Below are 21,633 nucleotides of genomic sequence, written 5' to 3'. Positions count from 1 at the left end.
ACCCCAAGGTCAAAGTGATTATTGAAAATTGAAAATTTGCTTTTAGGATTTTGATTTTTTCACTCATTTTGGAAAGAAGGCTGTGAAATCAATTTTTTTTTCATTCATTTGAAAAGTATGGCACAGCCAATAGCAAAATGGTTTTTTTCCATAATTGGATTAATCTTAATTTCGGATAGTGGGTCAAGGTCAAAAAAAATCTTTCAAGGTCATATACATATATTTTAAACCCTTTTTTTATATTTATACAAAAAATAACGTGAATCGTAAGTACAATGACATTGTTAGGAACGACATTTCAATTCAAAAAAGCTAAATATGAGTATATGTATATCCAGTTGAGATGCTGAACGTATTTTGTAGAAATACAGCAACAAGATTTGCTCTCCTCCAAGTTCTCAGTTTTCGGCTGGGCTCATTCACACATACATTTCAATGGAGTATTTGATAGTCTTCCAGCTGAAAACACGAATAATTCGATTAAAATGAGTATCAGGTTCATTAAATTTGATGGAATTTGAATAATCTCAAATTTTAGCCTTCAAAACTAACGGATCGAATTGCGTCAATGTATCAATGAAAATCATATTACGTAACCGAGTCGATTCCGAAAAAGACTCGCCCACCTCACAAAGCCCATCGTCCCCGTTTTCCATCGTCGTTTTTCCTCCCCAACGAGGGCAGAGTGAATATATGGGAGGAAATAAGATCTTCTGGAAATAGCGAGACTGGCTAAACTATCTGCTTAACGATCTAAATAAAAGAGTTTCGGACGGCCAAATGGAATCTGCCGCTTTGTTCCTCGTTTTCTCCGTCTCCGCTCCCGCCCCTCACTTAACGAAACTGATTCTAATGTCTCTCTCCCGTTATATCCCGGATCCCATATCCCGGATTCGGGGGAAAACGGGCTTTATTAATGGTTCTGCGACCGGTTTTCCCATTGATCCGGCGACCGCGAGGATTAAGGAAATGATGAAAAATTCGCACGCGATGATTGGTTTGATCACGTTAGATTACTTACAATCATTTTCCTCCAATGGACCCAGATGATCATCAATAAGAATTTTCCGAGAGCTCTGAATAACTCTGTCACGGGGAGATGCTGATCATTTATCGTCATCAGTAGTTTCGTCTGCCGCTTTCTCTTTCGTTCATTGTAACAATTTTTCGTATTTTAGTATTGGTTTTGGGAAGTTTCCAGGGAAATAGAAGTTGATTGAAATTTCTTAGTTAAATTTATCATACCTCAGTAGATTCAAATTCTATCAAACTCCGACAGAATATGAAAATTTCTAAAACACTGTTGTGGTCGCATTAAATTTAGATTTAGAGGGGTTTGTTTCATTGTACCCCATCGAAGATGATGGTCGTTTTAGTCTATAGCTCATCCTCAAGTTCCAGAGTTCCAATGAACCCGCCAGTATCTAGGATGGCTTCAAGGAGGTTACTTCCTCACTGCTACAAAAGTCTCTTGTCCAAAGCATTTTTTGCTTTGGCTAGCTATGACGAAGCATTCCCTCACCTGGTGATGTTTCCTCCTCCTTTCCCACAGAATTAGGATGGTTTTGGGAAGAGAAATTGACTGACATAAAATGCTGAATTGCTCATACCTCACTAGATTCGAATTCTATCAAATTTAGACAGACTTGGGAAACTCCTTGCTCTTTAGCTGTGGTCTAGTCGACTTTTCATTTGAAGTTTTTCTTACTACAGTGGTAATATTAGATTGTAGATCTAAGGGGGTTTTATTGCACAACGACCTTATGGTCGTGCAATTCTTGCCTGTCTACAGCTCGAATTCCAGTTTCAGCATTCTAATGAACTCCAGTAACAAGGAGACTACCTCCTCACTTCTTCAAGTCTCTTGTCCAAAGCACTTTTTGCTTTGGCTAGCGATGGCAAGGCAATCCGTCACCAGGTGATCTAGAGTTTCTTCCTCCTTTCCACAGAATCTGCACCAGAGGTTTTCTGCTAGACAAATTCTCGTAAGGTGCTTCCTGAGGTGGGAATTCCCTGTAAAAAATCCAGTGGTGAAGTGTAGCATATTCTTGTTAAGATCCAGATAATTCTTAGACCTCGCAGTATCAAAGTTTATGGAATGACCCAACCCAGGAAGATTCCACCAGAGTTTTTCTCTTTCGGTTTTTTCCTTTTCCTGAAAATCTTCCTTGTCGTTAAATCAACTTGCATCCATATTAAGTGATGATATGATTCCAACGACAATTATCTCCGTGTATCTTCCTCTCCAATCTTAAAATTTCGACAGACTCCCCTAATCATCATCATATAATTCAACATCTCCCCGAAGGCGATTCGTCCGAACGAAAATCCACCACCCCCACTCCAAGTGGAACCCCCCAATTTAACCGAGATTATCGGTTAACGAGAGAGCGAGCGAGCGAACGGAGAGACAGACCCCAGATGGCGGATAGAATCGTCGTCCAAGTAAACGGAAGTAATGGGCCAAATTGTAATTTGGAAGCGCAAATAGTAGGCTATTAACAAACTCGGGCGATGCTGGAACAATATCATCGCCCGGCAATTATTCGATGTATTACTGTCGCTGCTAAGGTCGCCATAATTCACGGGGCGGTTTCGGGAGAACCCTCCCTGAATGGACAGGGGAGGATCGGACGAAAATTTGCACTTTGCAAGTTATCAACTTTTTTATATCCGTATCATTTACAACTGACTAAGGGCGATATGTAGCTACTCAATATACTCCTGTAATCTCTGCTTATCTCATTTAGTTTTTCTTTAAACGATTTTTGATATAAGCTTTTTGAAAAATCCGAATAAAAATTTTCCTGATAACGATTTCAAATATTTTCTTTCGTAATTCCAATTTCAATACCAATGCGATTTATTATTCTGTTGAATCAACATTTCGTCACTCTCTGACATTTCCGCCAATGTTTTCCGCATGGTAAATTCGTGAAAAACTATCAAACTTCATGGAATGATTTTTTGATGGCTCAAATTCGCGCAATTCAAATATCCCCGCTAGAAAAGACCAAATCTTCCTTATTTTCACTCATTGGATAGGTATACAGTTTTCCTAATGAAGCAAACACCAAAATTAGAACAACATTTGGAGTGTCGCTTCTGTATACTATGTAGGGAGGGAGTATAGGCAATTTTTACATGTCTCCAACATGTTTAGATTACGTTGTCGGATTGTGATATATTTTCAAATACACAATTTTACTATATCGTTATTAATGTATATTATATTGAATGAAATATATTTATTTGAGTGATTCCTGATTAAATATGCAAATTTGAATATTTGGAATCCCATATTATGCCTAATTGTCGAATTTATAATAAGCAGAATATTTATTATTTTCAGTATCTAGCTGCTGAAATCCAAGGTTTGGCAAATTTTGCTCTCCTAGTGTCATCGGTTGTTTCACGTCGTTTGGCGCGCTTGAAGTTTGTATTCTTAATTCCTGATATATTTAGGTAATTATTTCAATATATTTTGGGTTAATATGAAACGTTGTTTCACTATGGGAGATAAGAAGTGCGTTCTTTGTGGAGAAACTTGCGAATTGAGTGAAATATCGTATCACTGATATGTTTTCATTTCCGCGCGCTTCATGTTAAATTTGATAGTCCATGTTAGGGACAAAAGTTGCCTACTGAAAATGACATATGCTCCCTCTATCTATGTTGATTACTCTGAGGCTTACACAGTATTTTACAGTGTTTTATCAATACTCGAAACTCTTTTTACCCATTTTTAACTTAACCTTCAATGTCTCGATCCAGAGTCCAGACTCAACTCTATGAGACGTATCTTTTGAAGCCTGGCACTAACAAGAAAATAAAGCGATATGGCACTAGCGGATGCAACTTCTACGCCAGATTCGGGACATATTGCGTGAATATATCCAAAAATTTCCCATTTTCGAGAGTGCGCCCCTGCTCTTCCCGATCCCCCACCGATTTCATCATTGTATCATATACCGGGAATTCGTTAATTTCTGGCCGTCATCGGGAGTGTATATTTCCGCGTAATTCCGCATTTCTCGCCCATTATTTCATCCACGATTCCGGCTCTTAGCGAGATTCGAATGAATTCGTTAATTCGCCGGATGGAATTTTTCCGGATAATCCGGGCAGGTTCGCTCGACCGGACCCTCGCCTCGCGGATTATTTTCTATTTCGAAAATCCCGGACGCCCTAATCCACGCGAACGTGCCCGCGATTCTCGCGAAATATGCAATTCGGTGATGATGATACGTATACTCGTTTCGTTAATTTCCCTAGAGTGGCGCTGCTAGCGATTCACGGCTTGGCTTGATTTTCGAGCTATTTGGCTTGAGCTTGACTTGATTTCAAGTCAAGTAGTAGATTTTCAATCTCAATTCAAGTCAAGTATTTATTTATCAAGTACCTACTTGAATCATATCGAGCAACTTGGTTTTTAGCAATTTTAAGTAGTGTCACATCAATCAAGAAACGAGAAGGAACCTTGCAAAAACCACCCTTATTCATTAAAGTTATTGTAAAAAAAACCGAAAATATCAACTTTTTTGAAACAGAAACATGAATTAAATCACTCTAAATCATAACAAAATGAAAAATAATAAAAAATTTAATTTCTTAATACTGAGAAACCTCCAGGTTTTGTTTGATTTCATAATTTTCCATCCAGGATCTAAGACACATGAGGCATCTTATAGATTTGTCGTCTAACCTATTGCGGGTTTTTGTAACTGTAAGAGCAGCTCTGGAAAATTGTCCTTCAACAGGAGCTGAAGATATTGGCGTTGTTAAAAAATCCTAGGCCATTTTGGCCAAGTTTGGAAAGATATTTCTGAAACTACCAAAATCTACCAGAAGATTTCATAGAAATGTGAGAAAACTACTAATAAAGTCACACTCGCGAATGCTTCAGTCTCTCGGCGCTCGAAGAATCCCCTTATTCAGTCTAAGCGCGCACGAGATTGCAGAAATATATGCCGTGCGACGCGTGCATATCAAGCTCAAGTAATATCAAGTAGCTTGATATCAAGTCAAGCAATAAATATCTAAAATCAAGTCAAGTCAAGCTGAAGTATGTAATTTTTCACGAGCTTCATTTTCAAGTCAAGTAGTTGGTTAAAATGTCAAGCTACTTGGCTCGATGAATCCCAAGGCGCTCCATATATATTATTATATTCCACTTCTTATTCCGAAACTCCAACCCGTGTGCAAACTCAGCCAGCCATCTTATCTGGATAATTTGGGTAGGAGGACCCAGGTGTCGGCAACAGTTCTCAACAAACAATTCTCAAAACAGATAACTACATTTCCGCGGTGCGTGAATTATGACGCCAGAAACAATTAGAATTAGAGGCAAAGTGGGCGAACATACCAAAGTAAGGAAGTGGAAATTTACGGCCGTAAATTTGCGCCGGCAATTAGAGAACCAGGAGAGATGTGAATTATTGCCGGTTAAGTTCTTGAAAATCATCTGGATGTTGAAAAGATGTTCCCCATTCATGATGAAACAGTAGGTGTACCTACTGTTTCAGTTTGGAAATGGTGAGACTCGACTGAAAGTGTTCCAACGCAGAGGGGAATCATTTTTTCGAAGGAGTTACAATAATAATTTGCTTGTTTCCCTTCAAAGGTCTCTAATAACAATTTGAATAGGGTAGTCAAATTTTCTAACCTAAAGGTGGCGGTTTGCAAAAATGTCTAGACGCTAACTCTCCAGTTAAAGACAAAGTAATATGAATTCATTTTTGTAAGATCCTCTACCTAACACTGAGAGCAAATCATATGAGATTTCCTTGGAACCTATTGATTCTCAAATTTTTCTTTAGTGAATTCATTTGGTTTTAAACCCAAATCAGTTTGATACTTGTCCAAATCGAAAGAACTAATTTTCTTTATTCCATTGTCTAAGGCTACTGCAAAATAAAACGCTACAAGGCAAATACATTTTCGTGAAATCACAATCTAGAATAATACTGATTTACCATGCAAGTTTTCCTCCAACCTCATAGGATTCGACTGATGCTTATCTACCTCACTGGGCATTGTTTTGATTTGCATAATGACAGATTTGTCCTGACAGATTGATAAATGACATTTGACAGTTAGGAACCTGAATGGACAATGCCATCCAATGAATCTTTTAATGACAAGTTTTTTTCATCAATGTCAATAGGAAAAATGTCCATATTTGGTGATCAGCCAATACCTTCACGAATAATTCATGAGAAAATGATTAATCCATAGCATCTGAGATAATACTTGTTATTCGGTGAATTTAATGAATTTCTTAATAGTATTATCACACGGTAGATGATTATTTGTAGTCTCTCATCTGCATTCTACCAAGTTTAGAGCCAGAATTGACAGAGTACTGTCTTCAGAGAATACACTATCAGTAGGAGTCCCGCAAGGATCTCTGCTGGCACCGTTTTTGTTTAAACCATGCCGAAAACGGAGAAAACCTCCATGACACTTTATGCTGACGATTCAACCATTCTTGCCAGTTCATGGGCCCAAAAATGACAACGTAGTACCTACAGAAGCCATCTCAAGACTTCAATCATGGTTCGCTTGATGGAGAATCGAAGTGAACCCTGGAAAGAGTGAGTCTGTTCTCTTCAGCCGAAAGTTGAAAGATCCTCAAAGACACGTCGTTATGTTCGGTAGGAGGATCGAATGGAAAATCGAAACCCAGTACCTGGGAGTGATACTTGACCAGAAGCTTACTTGGAAACAATATATCGCATCAGATGAGACGAAGGAAAAGACAACAGCAGCATCGTTGCATACACTACTGTGCAGAATCAACAAAATGTCTCTTTCTAACAAGAATCTTCTCTACAACTCCACCATTTTCCGGTCATGACTTACGCATGCCCAGCTGGGGGATACGCCGCAAAGTCCCATCTGCAGAGACTTCAAATCGTGCAGGATACAACCCTAAGACGAGCCTTGAATGCACCATGGTTCGTCACCATGGATACATAAAGATCTCCAAATATCATTTCTTGACGAACTAAGTCCACAAGGCCAAAAATTATGCAAACCTCCTCTTAAGGAAGGTTTGGAGGTCCTGAGGAAACACAAGAGGCTGAAGATAGCATCTTGGGCAGTGCATGTGAAGCCAAATCTTCACTGGCACAGAGAATGATGTGTAATTAGTATAAATACTTCTTATCGGCATATTGCCACCTACTAGATCAGGACTCATTACTTCACCAGAGGTAAATAACACTGGGATGAAGCAGTGAAAGGCTAACAGCCTAACTAATGTATTAATATTGTACATTAGAAAGAAAAATTGTGCTCGCCGAGATTCCAGCGCCACGACACGTTCGAAATCCAAAAAAATCAAATTCTACCACCACTTTCATCAACCCCTTCCCACCACCGGATGAAAGATTACGCACCATCCCTCTCCAATTCGACCAATCCCCATTTTTCCCGTCACCGCACTCTCGATATTAGACTCGGGACGTTCTCAACCCGATTAATAACAACGCTCTACGATTAATCATAGACTGCCAGTGCACGTAGACGACGACTGGTACAAATTGGCGATGATGAATATCCGCGCTAACGTCACCTATAAATTATATCAGAAGGAGTTCTAATTGCCGTAACGCATACCCGGGAAATTATACCGGTCCCTCTGTGACACCGGTGCCGTACCGGCGGCGGTAATGCGACGTGAATTATAGGTGCAATCGTGGCATCGGTCCGCGAGTCAGACGCGAGAGCAGCATCACAGAAGGGATGAATTTCCAATTAGGCGATGTGTTTCACCCCGTTCGAGATCTAATGGGATTGCACCGATATACGTTTGTATATCGTTATACGCGATAATTATCGTCGGTCTCGTTGCGCATCTCGCCGATTAGGCGCGAACTAATGGGTAGAGAGCAGATCGTATCGCCCTCTGGGGATCCGTTTTGGAATTAAAATCATTCGTATATGGTTGTCGCGGGAAAATTATCGAATCGGGAGATTTTGGGTGGTTATTAGTACACTGAGAATGGATTAGGATTGCTCTGCGAGTGGACGGAGTGGTCACCCATCCGGATACTGAACCTAAACGACGATGCAGAGCTTTCAGATCGAAAAAAACTGCATTGATTTTCGCTTGGAGAAGTTAAATCTTTAGATAGGTGAACATTCCATCGCTTCCTCTTATGTAGATACGAATATAACTCCAGTAAAATCTGGCATCCTGAGATATTACCAAAAATATGGAAATATGTAGATGTAAATTGTGAAATTAAGGTGAATTTCATTACACCGCGACCTTATGGTCTCTTGTGACCTCCATCAGAGATATAATTTACAGCTCGCCTTCCAGTTCCAGATAGGGATTCATCAAGTCGAGTAATTTGACATTTCAACCAACTACTTGACTTGAAAATCAAGCTCGTGAAAAATTTTAACTTTTAAATATTTATTTCTTTACTTGATATCAAGCTACTGGTTATTACTTGAGCTTGATATGCACACGTCGTATGGCATATCTTTCTGTAATCTCGTGTGCGTTTAGACTAAATAAGGGGATTCCTCCAGCGCCGAGAGACTGAAGCATTCGCCAGTGTGACTTTATTAGTAGTTTCCTTACATTTCTATGATCTATTGGTAGATTTTGGTATTTTCAGAAATATCTTTCCAACCTTGGCCAAAATGGCCAAGGATTTTTTATCAACGCCATCATCTTCAGCTCCTGTTGAAAGACAATTTTCCAGAGCTGCTTTACGAAGTTTCAAAAACCCGCAAAAAGTTCTATAAATAAAAGTTTTTTGCAAGTTTCTATCTCATTTCATATTTTTCTTTATTGATGCGACACTAAACAATAAAACTGCTAAAAATCAAGTAGCATGATATGATTCAAGTACTTGATAAATAAATACTTGACTTGAGATTGAAAAACTACTACTTGACATGCCAAGCTCAAGCCAAGTGTCTTGAAAATCACGCTAAGGCGTGAATCCCTCTTTGTGAACCTACATTTTGGAAATATCGTTTTTGAATGTACAGAATTTTATTTCCTTTGTCATTAATATGTTATGACAAAAATTCTTCTATTACTTCCGTTCTAAGCAGGTAGGTAATTTTGATTGAACATGTATTTTTTTTCTCATTATTGAGACATATCAAAATATATTTTTTGATTTTATCATTTTATATCTATTCGAAATATATTCTTATTAAATTTTTGTCATAGGAGAATTTTATATCCAATCAACCTTCCCCCCTAAAATACTACCCTGGATCTGCCACTGGTTAAGAAACTTTGTGGCATTTAAGAAAGATATCTCAAATCTCTCGAATTTTAGACGAACAAATAGCAAGATACTCAAATCAATTTTGTCAATAATGACATTTTTGTACGAATATTTCTCATCTCTGTATGTTATTTTTATCGTATCCTTCCATTACAATCCTCAAAACCCCACTAAACCAGTTTGCTTCCCATCTTAAACAAGATCCCATCCCATCAGCAAATCTTCCAAAGGATTAACTTAAACGGGCCACGTTTGCATCGCGGAACTCGCGTCTTCTCAAGCCCCTCCCCCTTTTCGCGACGCCCAATAGTGTCCGACGCGCTATATTCATCGATCAGCGCCGCGGCGCCTCCTGATCCGATGCCATCGCACCTTCTCGCAAACTACAAGACGTAATCTTCTCGGTAGCTCTACGCAATCAGGGTAGGCGCTGAATGTAAGGTTGACAGCTCCGAGATTTTGACAGGCGTCGATATTAGTTATGATATTTATATCGAATTGGTGTTTTGAACTTTTAATTTTCAATGACGCGCGTCTGGACCTCCTTTATCTCTACATCTAATAATTCCTCTTATTTTCATAAAATTCAGACTTTCCGAGTGAATTTTCGAATTCTTTTCAAAATCCAATCAATTAATTTTGAAGGCTAAAAACTGATATATTTTTCAAAGTTGAACTAATTTATAATTCATGAAACTATTCAATGTTGAAGAAAGTCAAACTTCAATAGCGAAAAAGAAAACACTAAACATTGTACAAAAAAAATGAGAGAGTGCAAATTTTGAAATTTTCACTTCCTTGTAAAAATCCCTCCATCAAAAAGACATACCATTTTTACTCATCTTTCAAACCTGAGCCAAACTGCTACTCTTAGCTCCTCTTCAAAAATTTCTCAGATCAACAATTCTTCGCATTTTCCAAAACTCAAATCATAACTTTATTGATCTAAAAAAAAAAAGAAAATAGGGAGAATGAAATGTAACAACAGGGTGTAAGGTGATATATATTTGTTCAACACACTAAATATTTACATTTTTACATAATATGCATAATCTACAAGATTCCTTAACCGCAACAATACAATAGATACGAGTAGGTAAAAGGTAATAATTAATAATACTTTACAAGACATCACAATTCGAATTTAACATTAAATGAGTATTCGACTTTTCGGATATTTCTTTCGAGAAAATGCTTCGGGGACGAGAATCGAACAGACGGTTCATTTGAACTAATAAGTTTGAGGAAGAACCCGAGAAAAAAATTGGGGTTCGCAAAAGAAACATAATTCAAAATTGAATAACACAACAAAAAATGAAACGAGAAATGTAGAATGAAGAAAAAATAGTATATTCCAAAACAAGTTGCAGAATGGGCTCCTATTCCAACACGAATGCGTGAGTGTTGGAATTGCCTTCTGCAACGAGTATTCTACGATATTTTCTCTATTTCAGTCAATTTTTGTGAAATATTAACGAAATTCAATGAAAAATTCAGATTGTACATCCTAGTGACTTTTGCATTGTATCTTGGCAGTTGGTGTGACTGTTACAAAAACTAACAGACAAGAGAATTTAAATTTGAATCTTAAGTAGGTGTTGAATTTTGAAATAATTTATGATTACGCATTAAATTCGTCTAACGAAATCGATTTAACACCACCAGAATCAAAAGAAATTGCGAATGAGTTATTGAGAAATTGCGAATCAAGTTGCAAATCATTTTACTATGTCCAAATCATATTATATTGACAATTGACGTGTGTCGAAATTTGATAGAATCGGAAGTCAGTATATATAAAATATAAACTGGAAAAAATTCTGTAATGAGTTCATTACAGCACTGTTTTTAGTACTGTAAGGAATTCATTACGATACTGAAATAGAGAAAATATTTCACCACAAAAATATACCTCTTCCAAAACAAATGCTCAAATAAATTTGTTATTTTGATCAACTGAATTTATCCCACCACCGTTTTTAAATTTGAATATGAACCTACCTCTTCAACAATATTTTTCTTTCTTCTCATCAAAGCAAAAACCATCTGTTTTCATTCCCGTTCGAAAAATTCTCGACCAACATTTCTTGAAACTCTACGTTCCATCTCTTGATTCAACAGAAACCTTTATATATATACAGATTCAAGACAGAACCATCGCCTCTTATGACTAGTCGAGACGACCATAATATCTTTTGTACCTTAAGTGCTACGATTAATCAATTTTTATCTAGAAAACAAACATTCTTTTTATCACTTGAACCGATTGCCCCGACGAATAACCTTACATTTTCAAAACGAATCGCCGCCCATAGAAAACGATCCCTCGTTCTATGATCCCGTCTGCTCTTTGCCTTGAGACGCCGCTGCCTCGTTCGCAGATTCCTGCTTCCTGCTGTGGAACGCCGCCTGCAGCGACAGCGGCGGCAGGAGCGGGAAGTTCAGTCCTCCCGCCAAACTGGCCGCCTGCTGGAAGTTGGCCACGTGCTGCAGGCTCTGCAAAATGGCGGCGGAGTGTTCCTGCGCCTTCCTGCGCAGATCGGCGACGCTGGACGAGCGCTGGTCGTTGTGCGGAGAGAGCTGCGACGCCTCGCTAGATGGCAGCAGCTGCGATCCGAGCGAAGACAGCGGCTTGATGGGGCAGCAGGAGCAGAGGCCGGGGAATCCTGCAGGAAGAAGAAGAATATTAGAACATTGAATATCGAAGATTACATAATAGGACAACGGCGGTTTTTCTTTTTGAATTCTAATCCGGGGATGGCTTCAAACGATAATGATCGGCACACTAATGGCAAATTTATAATACAAGCGCACAAGGCATTGATATTCTTCCACGAGTTCAAAATTCAAAAACGAGCCACGAAGTGGCGAGTTTTTGAATGAACGAGTGGTAGAATGAGCCTTCTGTACGAGTATTATACATTATTTTCTCGAATTCATTGCATTTTTATTGAAATATTTCCATAAATATCATTTATGTTGGTTGGCAGAACTGATTTCTTTAAGGCAAATGATGAATTGACAGATAAAGCCGTGGCGGAAAGTTCGGAGTACCAACATAGAATAATAAAATATAACCATGAAAACTGTGCGTTTCTGATATTTTGTTCTACAAGATGTGGAAGAATGAAAGGAATAACCACAGAATTAGAGAAAATGATTTCTTTTGAACGGGAAGCCCTAGAAACTTGAAATTTTCAAGTTAGGTTCGAATCTCGAATTGCTCGGTTGATATCGTTAATGAACAAAATTCGACTAGGGGTTCCCAAATATGGGAAAATTTTTTATTCCTGACTCCTGTTATATTCAAAAGTGCAGATTCGATTCGAATTTAGTTTAAGAATGAAGCTTTCAAGTTTCGTGCAGAATTTGATGTTGATTGCTTTCATAACGATATAGTAAAATTGTGGATTTTAAAATATATCACAATCCGATAACGTAATCTAACCATGTTGGGAACATGAAAAAATTGCTTATAATTCCTCTATCTACGTTTATTACTCTATGGACAGTAGTTATTTCGAGTTTACCCTCGGCAAAACTTGACAGCTCTTGTCACCAAAAGTTACAATATCTTTGAAAACAAGTAATTATTATCTCATGAAATAGTCTTGTCAAATACCATTCGGGCATTTAATTTTGATGTGTTTCCACCAGCACTCATGATTTTTGTTAGTGTATTACTTATTAACCTGTTTTTTCGACGCTCTTATGATATTACTCACGAATAAACATCCATCGACAATGTCTTTCTTGCATAATTTCTAATCGACTCAGTTTGTCGTACGAAAAATGGCGATAAATTTCTCGGGGAAGTTTTCAGACCACAGAAAACGACGTTTTATCGAATTAGCTCGCGACGACGGGGCCGTGAATAATTCAGACCATAAAATCGTCATGAAAACCGGCTCTTCGCGTGCGTATTATCCAATTTAAAACTTAAAGTATCATTGTATAAATTCGGCGGGTATATTACTACGATCTCAGGTGGCCGGATCCCACAAATTGGCCATAGAAGACGCGTTTGCGAGCGCCGAACGAGGAACGACGCTGCATGCACACTCGATGATGGCAGCATAATCGCGTTATTAAATTCGAAGATAAATCGTTGTCGTAATCTGCGAACGGTCGATCGCTTTTGTCTTTTCTCTTGCCACGTTCTACGACGTGACAACGAGGGGTTGGCTGATTGATATTTATGGTCGGATTGACACTTAAGCTCGATCCGTCGACGTCGGTGAGAAAATGTTACCTACTAGCGATGAATTCGACTTTTATGAAATTCAATTACATCATCCTGGCGGTGTAAAGTTTGAAAAATACTTCGAAACAATTGCATCATCGATAAAATGAATTTGAACTGAATTATTTACGTCTCAATTCGAAATGGTTTTAATGGCAAAACTGTGTATTATTTTTTGACATTTCTTATGTCAATACGCTCTATTAGTGTGACGTCAAGCAACGCCATTTTTGGTTCTCCTGTCAGTGTTCGGAATCCAAACAAACAAATTGTCATTCAAATTAGTACGGTGTCGTTGAAGGAATTGGCTTATTTTCATAAATAGGAGTATTTGAGGAACGATTTCAATATTAATTGATAGACAGAAGGAATGCGGTTAATACCAGTGAGTTTGAATCATGTATCATTCCCCAGATATTGGAAATAGCCGTGTTTATTAGTTGAACTTCAAGTTCGAACTTACTGGCATTAATCTCGTGCCTTCTGTCTATCAATTAATAGTAAAATCGTTCCTTAAATAATCTTATTTATCAAAATAAGCCAATTTCTTCAACGACAACGTACTAATTCGAATGACAATTTGTTTGTTTGGATATTGGAACACTGACAGGAGAACTAAAATGGCGTTGTGCGACGTCATCATTTTGTTCAGTAGGTCATTTAATCAAGAAGAATACATTCTTCACCAACGTTTAAAATTGAATTGCATTACCAGCTGAACACGAATGGCATAAGAAATGTTATAAAAATGACAAAGTGTGACTTTATAACCATTTCAAATTGTGTCATTTCTATTTTGATGTTGATTTCAAACGTTGAAACGAGAAATTCGAAAAAAATTACAATTGAATATATCATAGTCTTACCTTTCAATGTTGGGAACAGTGGCGGCGAAAAGTGTGATGCTAAATGGGGCGGGAAGAACAACGCAGACGAAGATCTAGCTGTTGAATTCGAATGGTCCATCATAGGCCTGAAGCTTGCAGAGCTGAAATAAAATGAAATTTGAAATTTTCGCTCTAATACTCGATCGAAATCAATATTACTCAATTCACCAAATGAAATTGTCGCGATTTCAAAAACATATGCATGATATTCAAATTACCCAATTTAAATAATTCGAAGGTAAGAAAATAGATGGCGCTGAGAATGTACCACTAGTACAGAGATCTAGACAAAGTATCATAGAAAACAATTTATACGACATATAATTCACTAGTTTGAGACTTCTGATCTAACCTAAAGTTTAGAAACGGAAAATCCATTAGGCAAAAAAAAATAAAATTCCCCTCGAATCAACCACCCGGTATAGAGCATCACGTCAATTCCCATTACCGTCTTACAAACAAAAACCCCGTAAAGGCGCCCCATAAGCCGCCAGACCATAATTTAAAATCCGAGAGTTCCTGCTGGCTGCAGCAGGAGAGAGATCATAAACCTTAAAATTTAAGTCGTTAATACGACACAACGCGAATCGAGGGCCCCCCCGACCTTTTTAGAGGCTCCCCCACGATCCGAGAGCGATCGAGCCTCTAAATAAATAATAGGCCCGAACGGCGGCAGTTGAGGTTAGGTACGCCGTCCCTCGTAACATGATACTTTCCGAGTATCGAAGGGTGTTACGCACGCCGAAATCGAAATTTATGTTCAGACGAAAACGATCAAATTATCGGTTCGAAATCGCTCGGATACGAATAATACGACGTTGCCGATGCTACCCAAACTTTACGCAAATTTCAGTATTTCCTAACTATCTGAAGACCGCTTTTTCTGTTCGATCAGAGGGCCGAAGTTCGATGCCGATCGAGCAGAAACGGCAAACACCTGGGGTAATTATATTAGGGTTGCTCATAAATAAATATCTATCGAATTAGATCGCGCGGCAAGCGATTAATTAATGAGATAATTAGGCGAACGGTACGAGATCAAAGTCGCCTATACCAAAATCGGGCGGCTTTTCTTCGCTATCCGATGAGATCGCAGCGCCCTCTGCGAAGGGTCCTTTGGGCATCAGCGGTCGCGTAAATATTTGTTCGGGGAAATCGGATCCGTATCTTCGAAGGAAAATGGAGTTTGAAGAGAAATTTTGTTAGAAGGTCCGCACAACTTTTTGTATCTTGGGGCATTTGAGACGAAAGTATTGTGATTTTGTTTTTCTGATTATTTCAAACTACGACTTTGATCTAGACGAAATTTTGCATTTGAATGAAAAAAAAATTCAAATCTCAAGTTGATTACTTCCCAAGAAAAAAATTCAAAAGGAATATCGAAAAAATTCTAAATATTGGCAAGATTCCAGAACCCACCGAGTTTCGATTTCACGAGCAGATAAGGAATAATAATTTCAAGTTTGTAGTTAAATTTATTTTTGATGACGTAATCAGAAGCGTAGAAAATTCAGGCAAAAAAATACTTATAATTCAGTGATAGTAAATCCGTTCAAGTTGTAATTTTACATATGGATGTACCTTAGAGTAATAAACATAGATAGAGGGAGTATATATCATGTTCAGTAAGCATATTTTGTGTCAACACAAACTATCAAATTTGACATGAAGCGCGCTGAAATGAAAACATATCAGTGATACGATATTTCACTCAATTCGCGAGTTTCTCCACAAAGAACGGACTTCTTATGTCAAATAGTGAATCAACGTTACATATTAACTCAAAATATATTCAGATGAATACCTAAATATGTCATAAATTCAGAAAATAAAATTCAAGCGCGCCAAACGACGTGAAACAACCGATGACACTAGGAGAGCAAAAGTTGCCAAACCTTGGATTTCAGCAGGTAGAAACACAAAATGAAAAATATTCTGCTTATTATAAATTTGACAATTATGAAAAATATCGGATTCCAAATATTCAAATTTGCTAATTCAATCGGTAATTACTGAAATAAATATATTTCATTCAATATAATATACATTCATAACGATTCTGTAAAATTGTGAATTTGAAAATATATCACAACCCGACAACGTAATCTAACCATGTTGGTGGACATGTAAAAATTGCGTATACTCCCTCCTCTATCTATGTTTATTACTCTACGGGATGTACTATAACGATATGAAGCTGCGATTCATGTTGATTACATCACAATCATGGAAAATTCAAACAAATGTCATGGTTTTTTTTTAACTTTATCTAGAGATCGTATATAGATCTGCCAATTTTTCACACATTTAATTCAGATTCAGAACATGACCGAAAAAAGGGGTTGGAAAAATCCCCTCGAGCCACCCCTGTTGCGAAACCAACGAATCAGAACGCAATCTTGCCGGGCGAGCCGCATTCCGGGGGATTATTCATTTAAATTGCGTACAAATGAATAAGCGAAAAGTTTCGATTAATAGGACGGGCGTTTTCGGCATCGAAAATTAAAATATTAAAGTCGAAAATGGCGGGCGTAAGGTAAAGAGGGAGAGAGAAAGACAGAGAGCGAGTGAGCGAGAGAGAGAGAGAGAAGGACGCGGTTAAATTCGATGTATTCGGGAGCGGCGTAAACTAGGAACAACAATTTGGACAATCGGAATTGGTCCTAATTGGCCGGATGGGACCGGATGACATTATCGCCGAATTTCGGCTCTTCTCCCTGATTATTCGATGCAAATTCCGGCGGTAACTTGTGATATTCCATTACGCGATTACGTTGTATAAATTGGCCGTTATACGACGGCAATTCTGGATGTTGGAAACCGAGAGATGTCATCGTAAACTTTCGCATATTCGGAGGTTATGTCGACGCCAGCGCTATGCGCGAATTTGTTTGATACTATTTTTGATGTTGAATCACGTTGTGAGGTAAAAATTTTTTGTGCTTCTGTCAAAAAGTAATGTTCTCGGCGACAATAGATTTCAACAGGATGGCATCACGCATCACTGTCATATCGGCGGCGAAACATTGACTTATCTTTTCTGATGGTGCCATTTTGCACTTAGGAAGTGAGATTCGTCCTACAAGCTCTTGTGTGTGATTTAAATAAATGGATTCTGAAGGATTTCTAACAATGAGGATAGGCGCAATTTGAAGCCATTTCCTGGGTTTCCCTACCTTCCTCCACAAAAGACCAGCATGGCGGTGGAAAAGAGAAGGTTTTTGAATATTCATAATTGGAGGCATTACTTGATCAAGATTTGTGCCAAACGCAACAAGAATTGGCAGGATCATTGGGAGTGACGCAACAGGCCATTTCAAAACGCCTGAAAGTCATGAGAATGATTCAGAAACAGGGAAATTGGTTGCCGTACGAGTTGAAACCAAGAGATATTGAACGGCGTTTGTCTGCTTGTGAACAGCTGCTTGCAAAGCGAAGACGGATAGGAATTTCTGAATCGCATTATGACTGGAGATGAAAATTGAATGGATGAAAATTACAATAATCCCAAGCGCAGAAAATCATGGGGATATCCCGGTCATGCTTCTACTTCGACGACCAAATCCGAATATTCACGGTTCTTAGGTTATGCTAAAAAAAAAATAGGTTATGCTCAGTAATATGAGGTTTTAAAACCGACTGAAACAATCACAGGCGATCGTTATCGAACGCAATTAATGCGTTTGAGACGAGCATTGAAAGACAAACGGCCGCAATACAACGAGAGTGATTTTTTACTCGAAAGTAATTCACCCTGTATATTAGATTATTATTTCAAAATACGGTGAATTATAATAAAAAATCGACGTGTTTCAGGATTATTTCTTAAAATGGTCTGTTTAGCTAAAAATGAATCTGTTCCATACTCTACGGACACAGTGTATAACCATAGTATAAGCATAGTATAGTATATATATATAGTATATATAGTCCTTATACTATGGTATAACTGAACTGTAATTTATCTTTATAGGTACATTTCCCTTAATTCTGTTCCTCTTCTATTCCCCCTATTCATCCTAATTTCATTCGTCATTAAAAACACACAAACGTCAGATCCGACGTGAAAGATGACGATCAACAATAAATTCAACTCGTTCATCATCACGGAAAAAAAATCTTCACGAGTTGGACCCACATAATTCCGAAAAATTATTGCATTAACATCGTCAATTAACGCCTTTGTTAGCTTAACTTTACATTAATTAAAGGCGCAATTAACATTTTAACGGTGCACTTAAGGACACGGGTGTTAAGCTGCACTAATTAGTTATAATATTTTATTTACCAACAATTGCTACTATTAAGCGACATGATCAAGTGATCGCAGGGACGGAATCGACGAGATTGTGATCCAGATTTTCGAAAATTAGTGTTCATTTCGGGAATTTAATGTTGGATAAATACCTACATTTTGTTTTAATCAATTTAGAAAATAGGGTCAATAATTTATTTACAGTTTGAAGTTGTAATCGAAGAAAAATCAATGAAAACATTTCAATTCATCTTATCAGTTATTGTTGTAAAAACCTCTCATTGGTTTTGTGAAACTTTTTTTTTACATTCAGTATTCACATAAAGTTCTTCTTGAAGGGAAGGTTCGAAAGGTTTTTTATTTTTATAGTCTCAATTGTTAACGTTATGTATTTCTTAACGATTCAACATCTTATTCTTTTTTTTTCTAACTGATAGTTTTTGTTTACTCGTATTCATTGATAATACTCGTATTCATTGATAATATTCGTATTCATTGATAATAAAAAGTATCAAGTAATAAAATAAAAAATTTTGAAACGTTGTAAGAATTACATCATAGAACAATAACTCGAGTCCTACCCTGTCCGATTCTGTCATAGATATTCCCAACATAAATGTAATTACTCTCAATCTACATTATTCAGAACATTCGAAGTAGCCTAATTATTAAATAATTAATTTAAAGCGCTCGTTAAACGACTAGATCACGCATTTGCGCTCCGTCCGCCTCCTCTTGCCTCCCCTCGACCTACACCCCCTCCCTCCCCACAACCAAACACATCCGAATCGAAGAGACCAGCTGAGAGGGCCCATCCATCATATCTCGCGGTTAATTCAGGAATCTTCGTTATCCACATCAGATGAACGGGTGATGTCATGCAGTTTTCTGTAGATAGTTATTAATTGGTTTGTCGGCAACTTGTCGGATTAGGCTCAACTTAAAGGACAAACTCGCAGATTGGGGCGTTTAGCCGAAATTGTGACACAAAGTGGAACGAGAAACTTTCATCGTTCTTGGTCGAATAATTTAATTTTTTATTATTCGCAGGATTAAATAATTTTTTCAGAACACATCTGATCCTGATTTTATATTTCATAGGAGAAATTATCGGATATAAAGTAAACATCTATCGACAAAAATTAACTCTGCTTTATGCTTTCGCTAGTCAAAAGTCAAAACTATGTTATTTTCGGTCTTGTAACAATATTATCTCCCTAGAAGTTCCTAATTTGCGCATGTGGAACTCACTCAGAGTAATAAACATAGATAGGTAGGCAACACACAACTTATATTATATTCAATAAGGCTGGAAGATCGCGAAATACAACTCATATCTCACCTATTCAGCTTTGTGGATGCTCTTCATCTGGAAATGCTGAATTTTGTACATACGGCTCAAATTGAATCCCCATAGCAAATTTCATCGAAATCGGATAATAATTGTAGGAGTTAAGACGGTTAGAAAAATGTGCGTACACACAGACCGACAGCCAGACAGAAACGCAACCAAAGGGATTCAAGATGTAATAAAATGCATGTTTTGATATGAAATCATTTTTAAGGTGTAATCTGCCTCCGGTAGATTCGTAGGCGAAATTTATATTTTTTTGCCAAGAGAAAAATCGCGGTGTCGTCCAACCGGTCCAGTCTCCGACGATCTGTCCCATCTCCGTAATTGAGTGATTTAATTACCCCGTCGTTCGAGCGGATTCCGCGAAGCCTACTCGATGTATTTAAAACAATGCAATTTAAATTGACGTAATTGGCGAACGGCCGTCGTTCCGACCAGACACCATCGCCATCGATCGGAGTACGCTAGCAGCAGCAATCGTTTTATTCTATTTGGTACACACATGTCGCATTAGCGACAATTAAGCGAATATTCGTTTAGTCGGTGTCGTGACACGATGACAGAATATGCGCAAATTCCGCTTAACGAATTGTGCGGAGGGTCAGATGTCAAGTTGTGTGACGGTCGTCTCTTCAATTTCGTCGATCAGGCGGTCTGGTCGTGCGGATTTTAGATTTTCTCATTTTTAGATGTTTTGAAAAGTACATTCTTATCCACGGAAAATACACTTGCGTTTAACGTCGTTTCGACAACTATTTTGTCAAAATTTAGGAGTCGCTCAGTAATTTCAATGGATATTTGATTCCTGGTAATGACTACAAATTTTAATTACTACTGAATTCACTGTGATTTCGAAATACATTTTTTCATATTACATAGAGTTTCTTTTGCTAGCGTCGTTTTTTTCCGAAATTCGAGACTCTATTGTAAAAAACTAGTTCACACAAAAATGAGGGTGACGTCATTACTCGAAAGTAATTCACCCTGTATATTAGATTATTATTTTAAAATACGGTAAATTAAAATCAAAAATCGACGTGTTTCAGGATTATTTTTTAAAATGGTCTGTTTAGCTACGAATGAATTTGTTCCATACTTTACAGGCACAGTGTACATCTACATTTTATTGAATCGATGAAATTTTGCAGAAGTTTGGAATTTTGTGTTAACGGAAACATTGGATTATTATTTTGTGGTTTATCTATCACCATGAAATTCCGTACGCTGCTTGAAATTATCATTCTGCATCCAACGTTTCCAACAATTCCGCGTCGTATCCATTCCAATCGATCCTCACGTCATAAATCCAAACAATAACAAAACCGTCGAGATAAAACCGCATACGCACTCACGGGCTAAGAAGCGAAAAATCCCGCAGAATCCGGCATCTTAAGCCCCCGGAGCAAGATCCGCTCCCGTCACCCCTCCGCCCCTGCCCTATCCTCGTCCCGCATTACATCTTTTTCAATTTTAAAGTCCATTGTTTCCCATACGAAGAAACAGGGCGAAACTTTATGTGATTTGTAGACGCGAGACGTAAGCCAGCCTCCTTTGGGGGCTCTGAGCCAAATTGAACTTTAAACATTTTTACTCAAAGTGAGTGGAGCGGGGGCGGGGAGAGAGATATGTGT

The 21,633-nt window shown here is 37.9% G+C and overlaps 1 protein-coding gene across 4 annotated transcripts in view; it reads right to left on the bottom strand.

Moving 5' to 3' along the window:
• Window positions 1-214: 214 nt before the first annotated feature.
• Window positions 215-21,633, bottom strand: part of LOC123681902 (dorsal root ganglia homeobox protein) — a 108,003-nt gene continuing 86,584 nt past the window's right edge. For 2 of the 4 annotated variants that reach the window (XM_045620256.1, XM_045620258.1), the window contains exons 7-8: window positions 14,373-14,494; window positions 11,210-11,929 (exon numbers count right to left, since the gene is read on the bottom strand). In XM_045620256.1, the coding sequence (XP_045476212.1) occupies window positions 11,595-11,929; window positions 14,373-14,494 (457 nt within the window). In that variant the 3' untranslated portion in view covers window positions 11,210-11,594. Of the gene's footprint in view, window positions 460-10,092; window positions 10,209-11,209; window positions 11,930-14,372; window positions 14,495-21,633 lie in introns of those variants that run through there. The other 2 variants (XR_006747727.1, XM_045620257.1) reach the window with 2 other exon arrangements.

This window comes from Harmonia axyridis, chromosome 6, assembly GCF_914767665.1.
Source record: "Harmonia axyridis chromosome 6, icHarAxyr1.1, whole genome shotgun sequence".
Taxonomy (NCBI): Eukaryota; Metazoa; Arthropoda; class Insecta; order Coleoptera; family Coccinellidae; genus Harmonia; species Harmonia axyridis.
The sequence above is the reverse complement of the archived record's forward strand: the minus strand, read 5'-3'. Positions and strand labels throughout refer to the sequence as shown.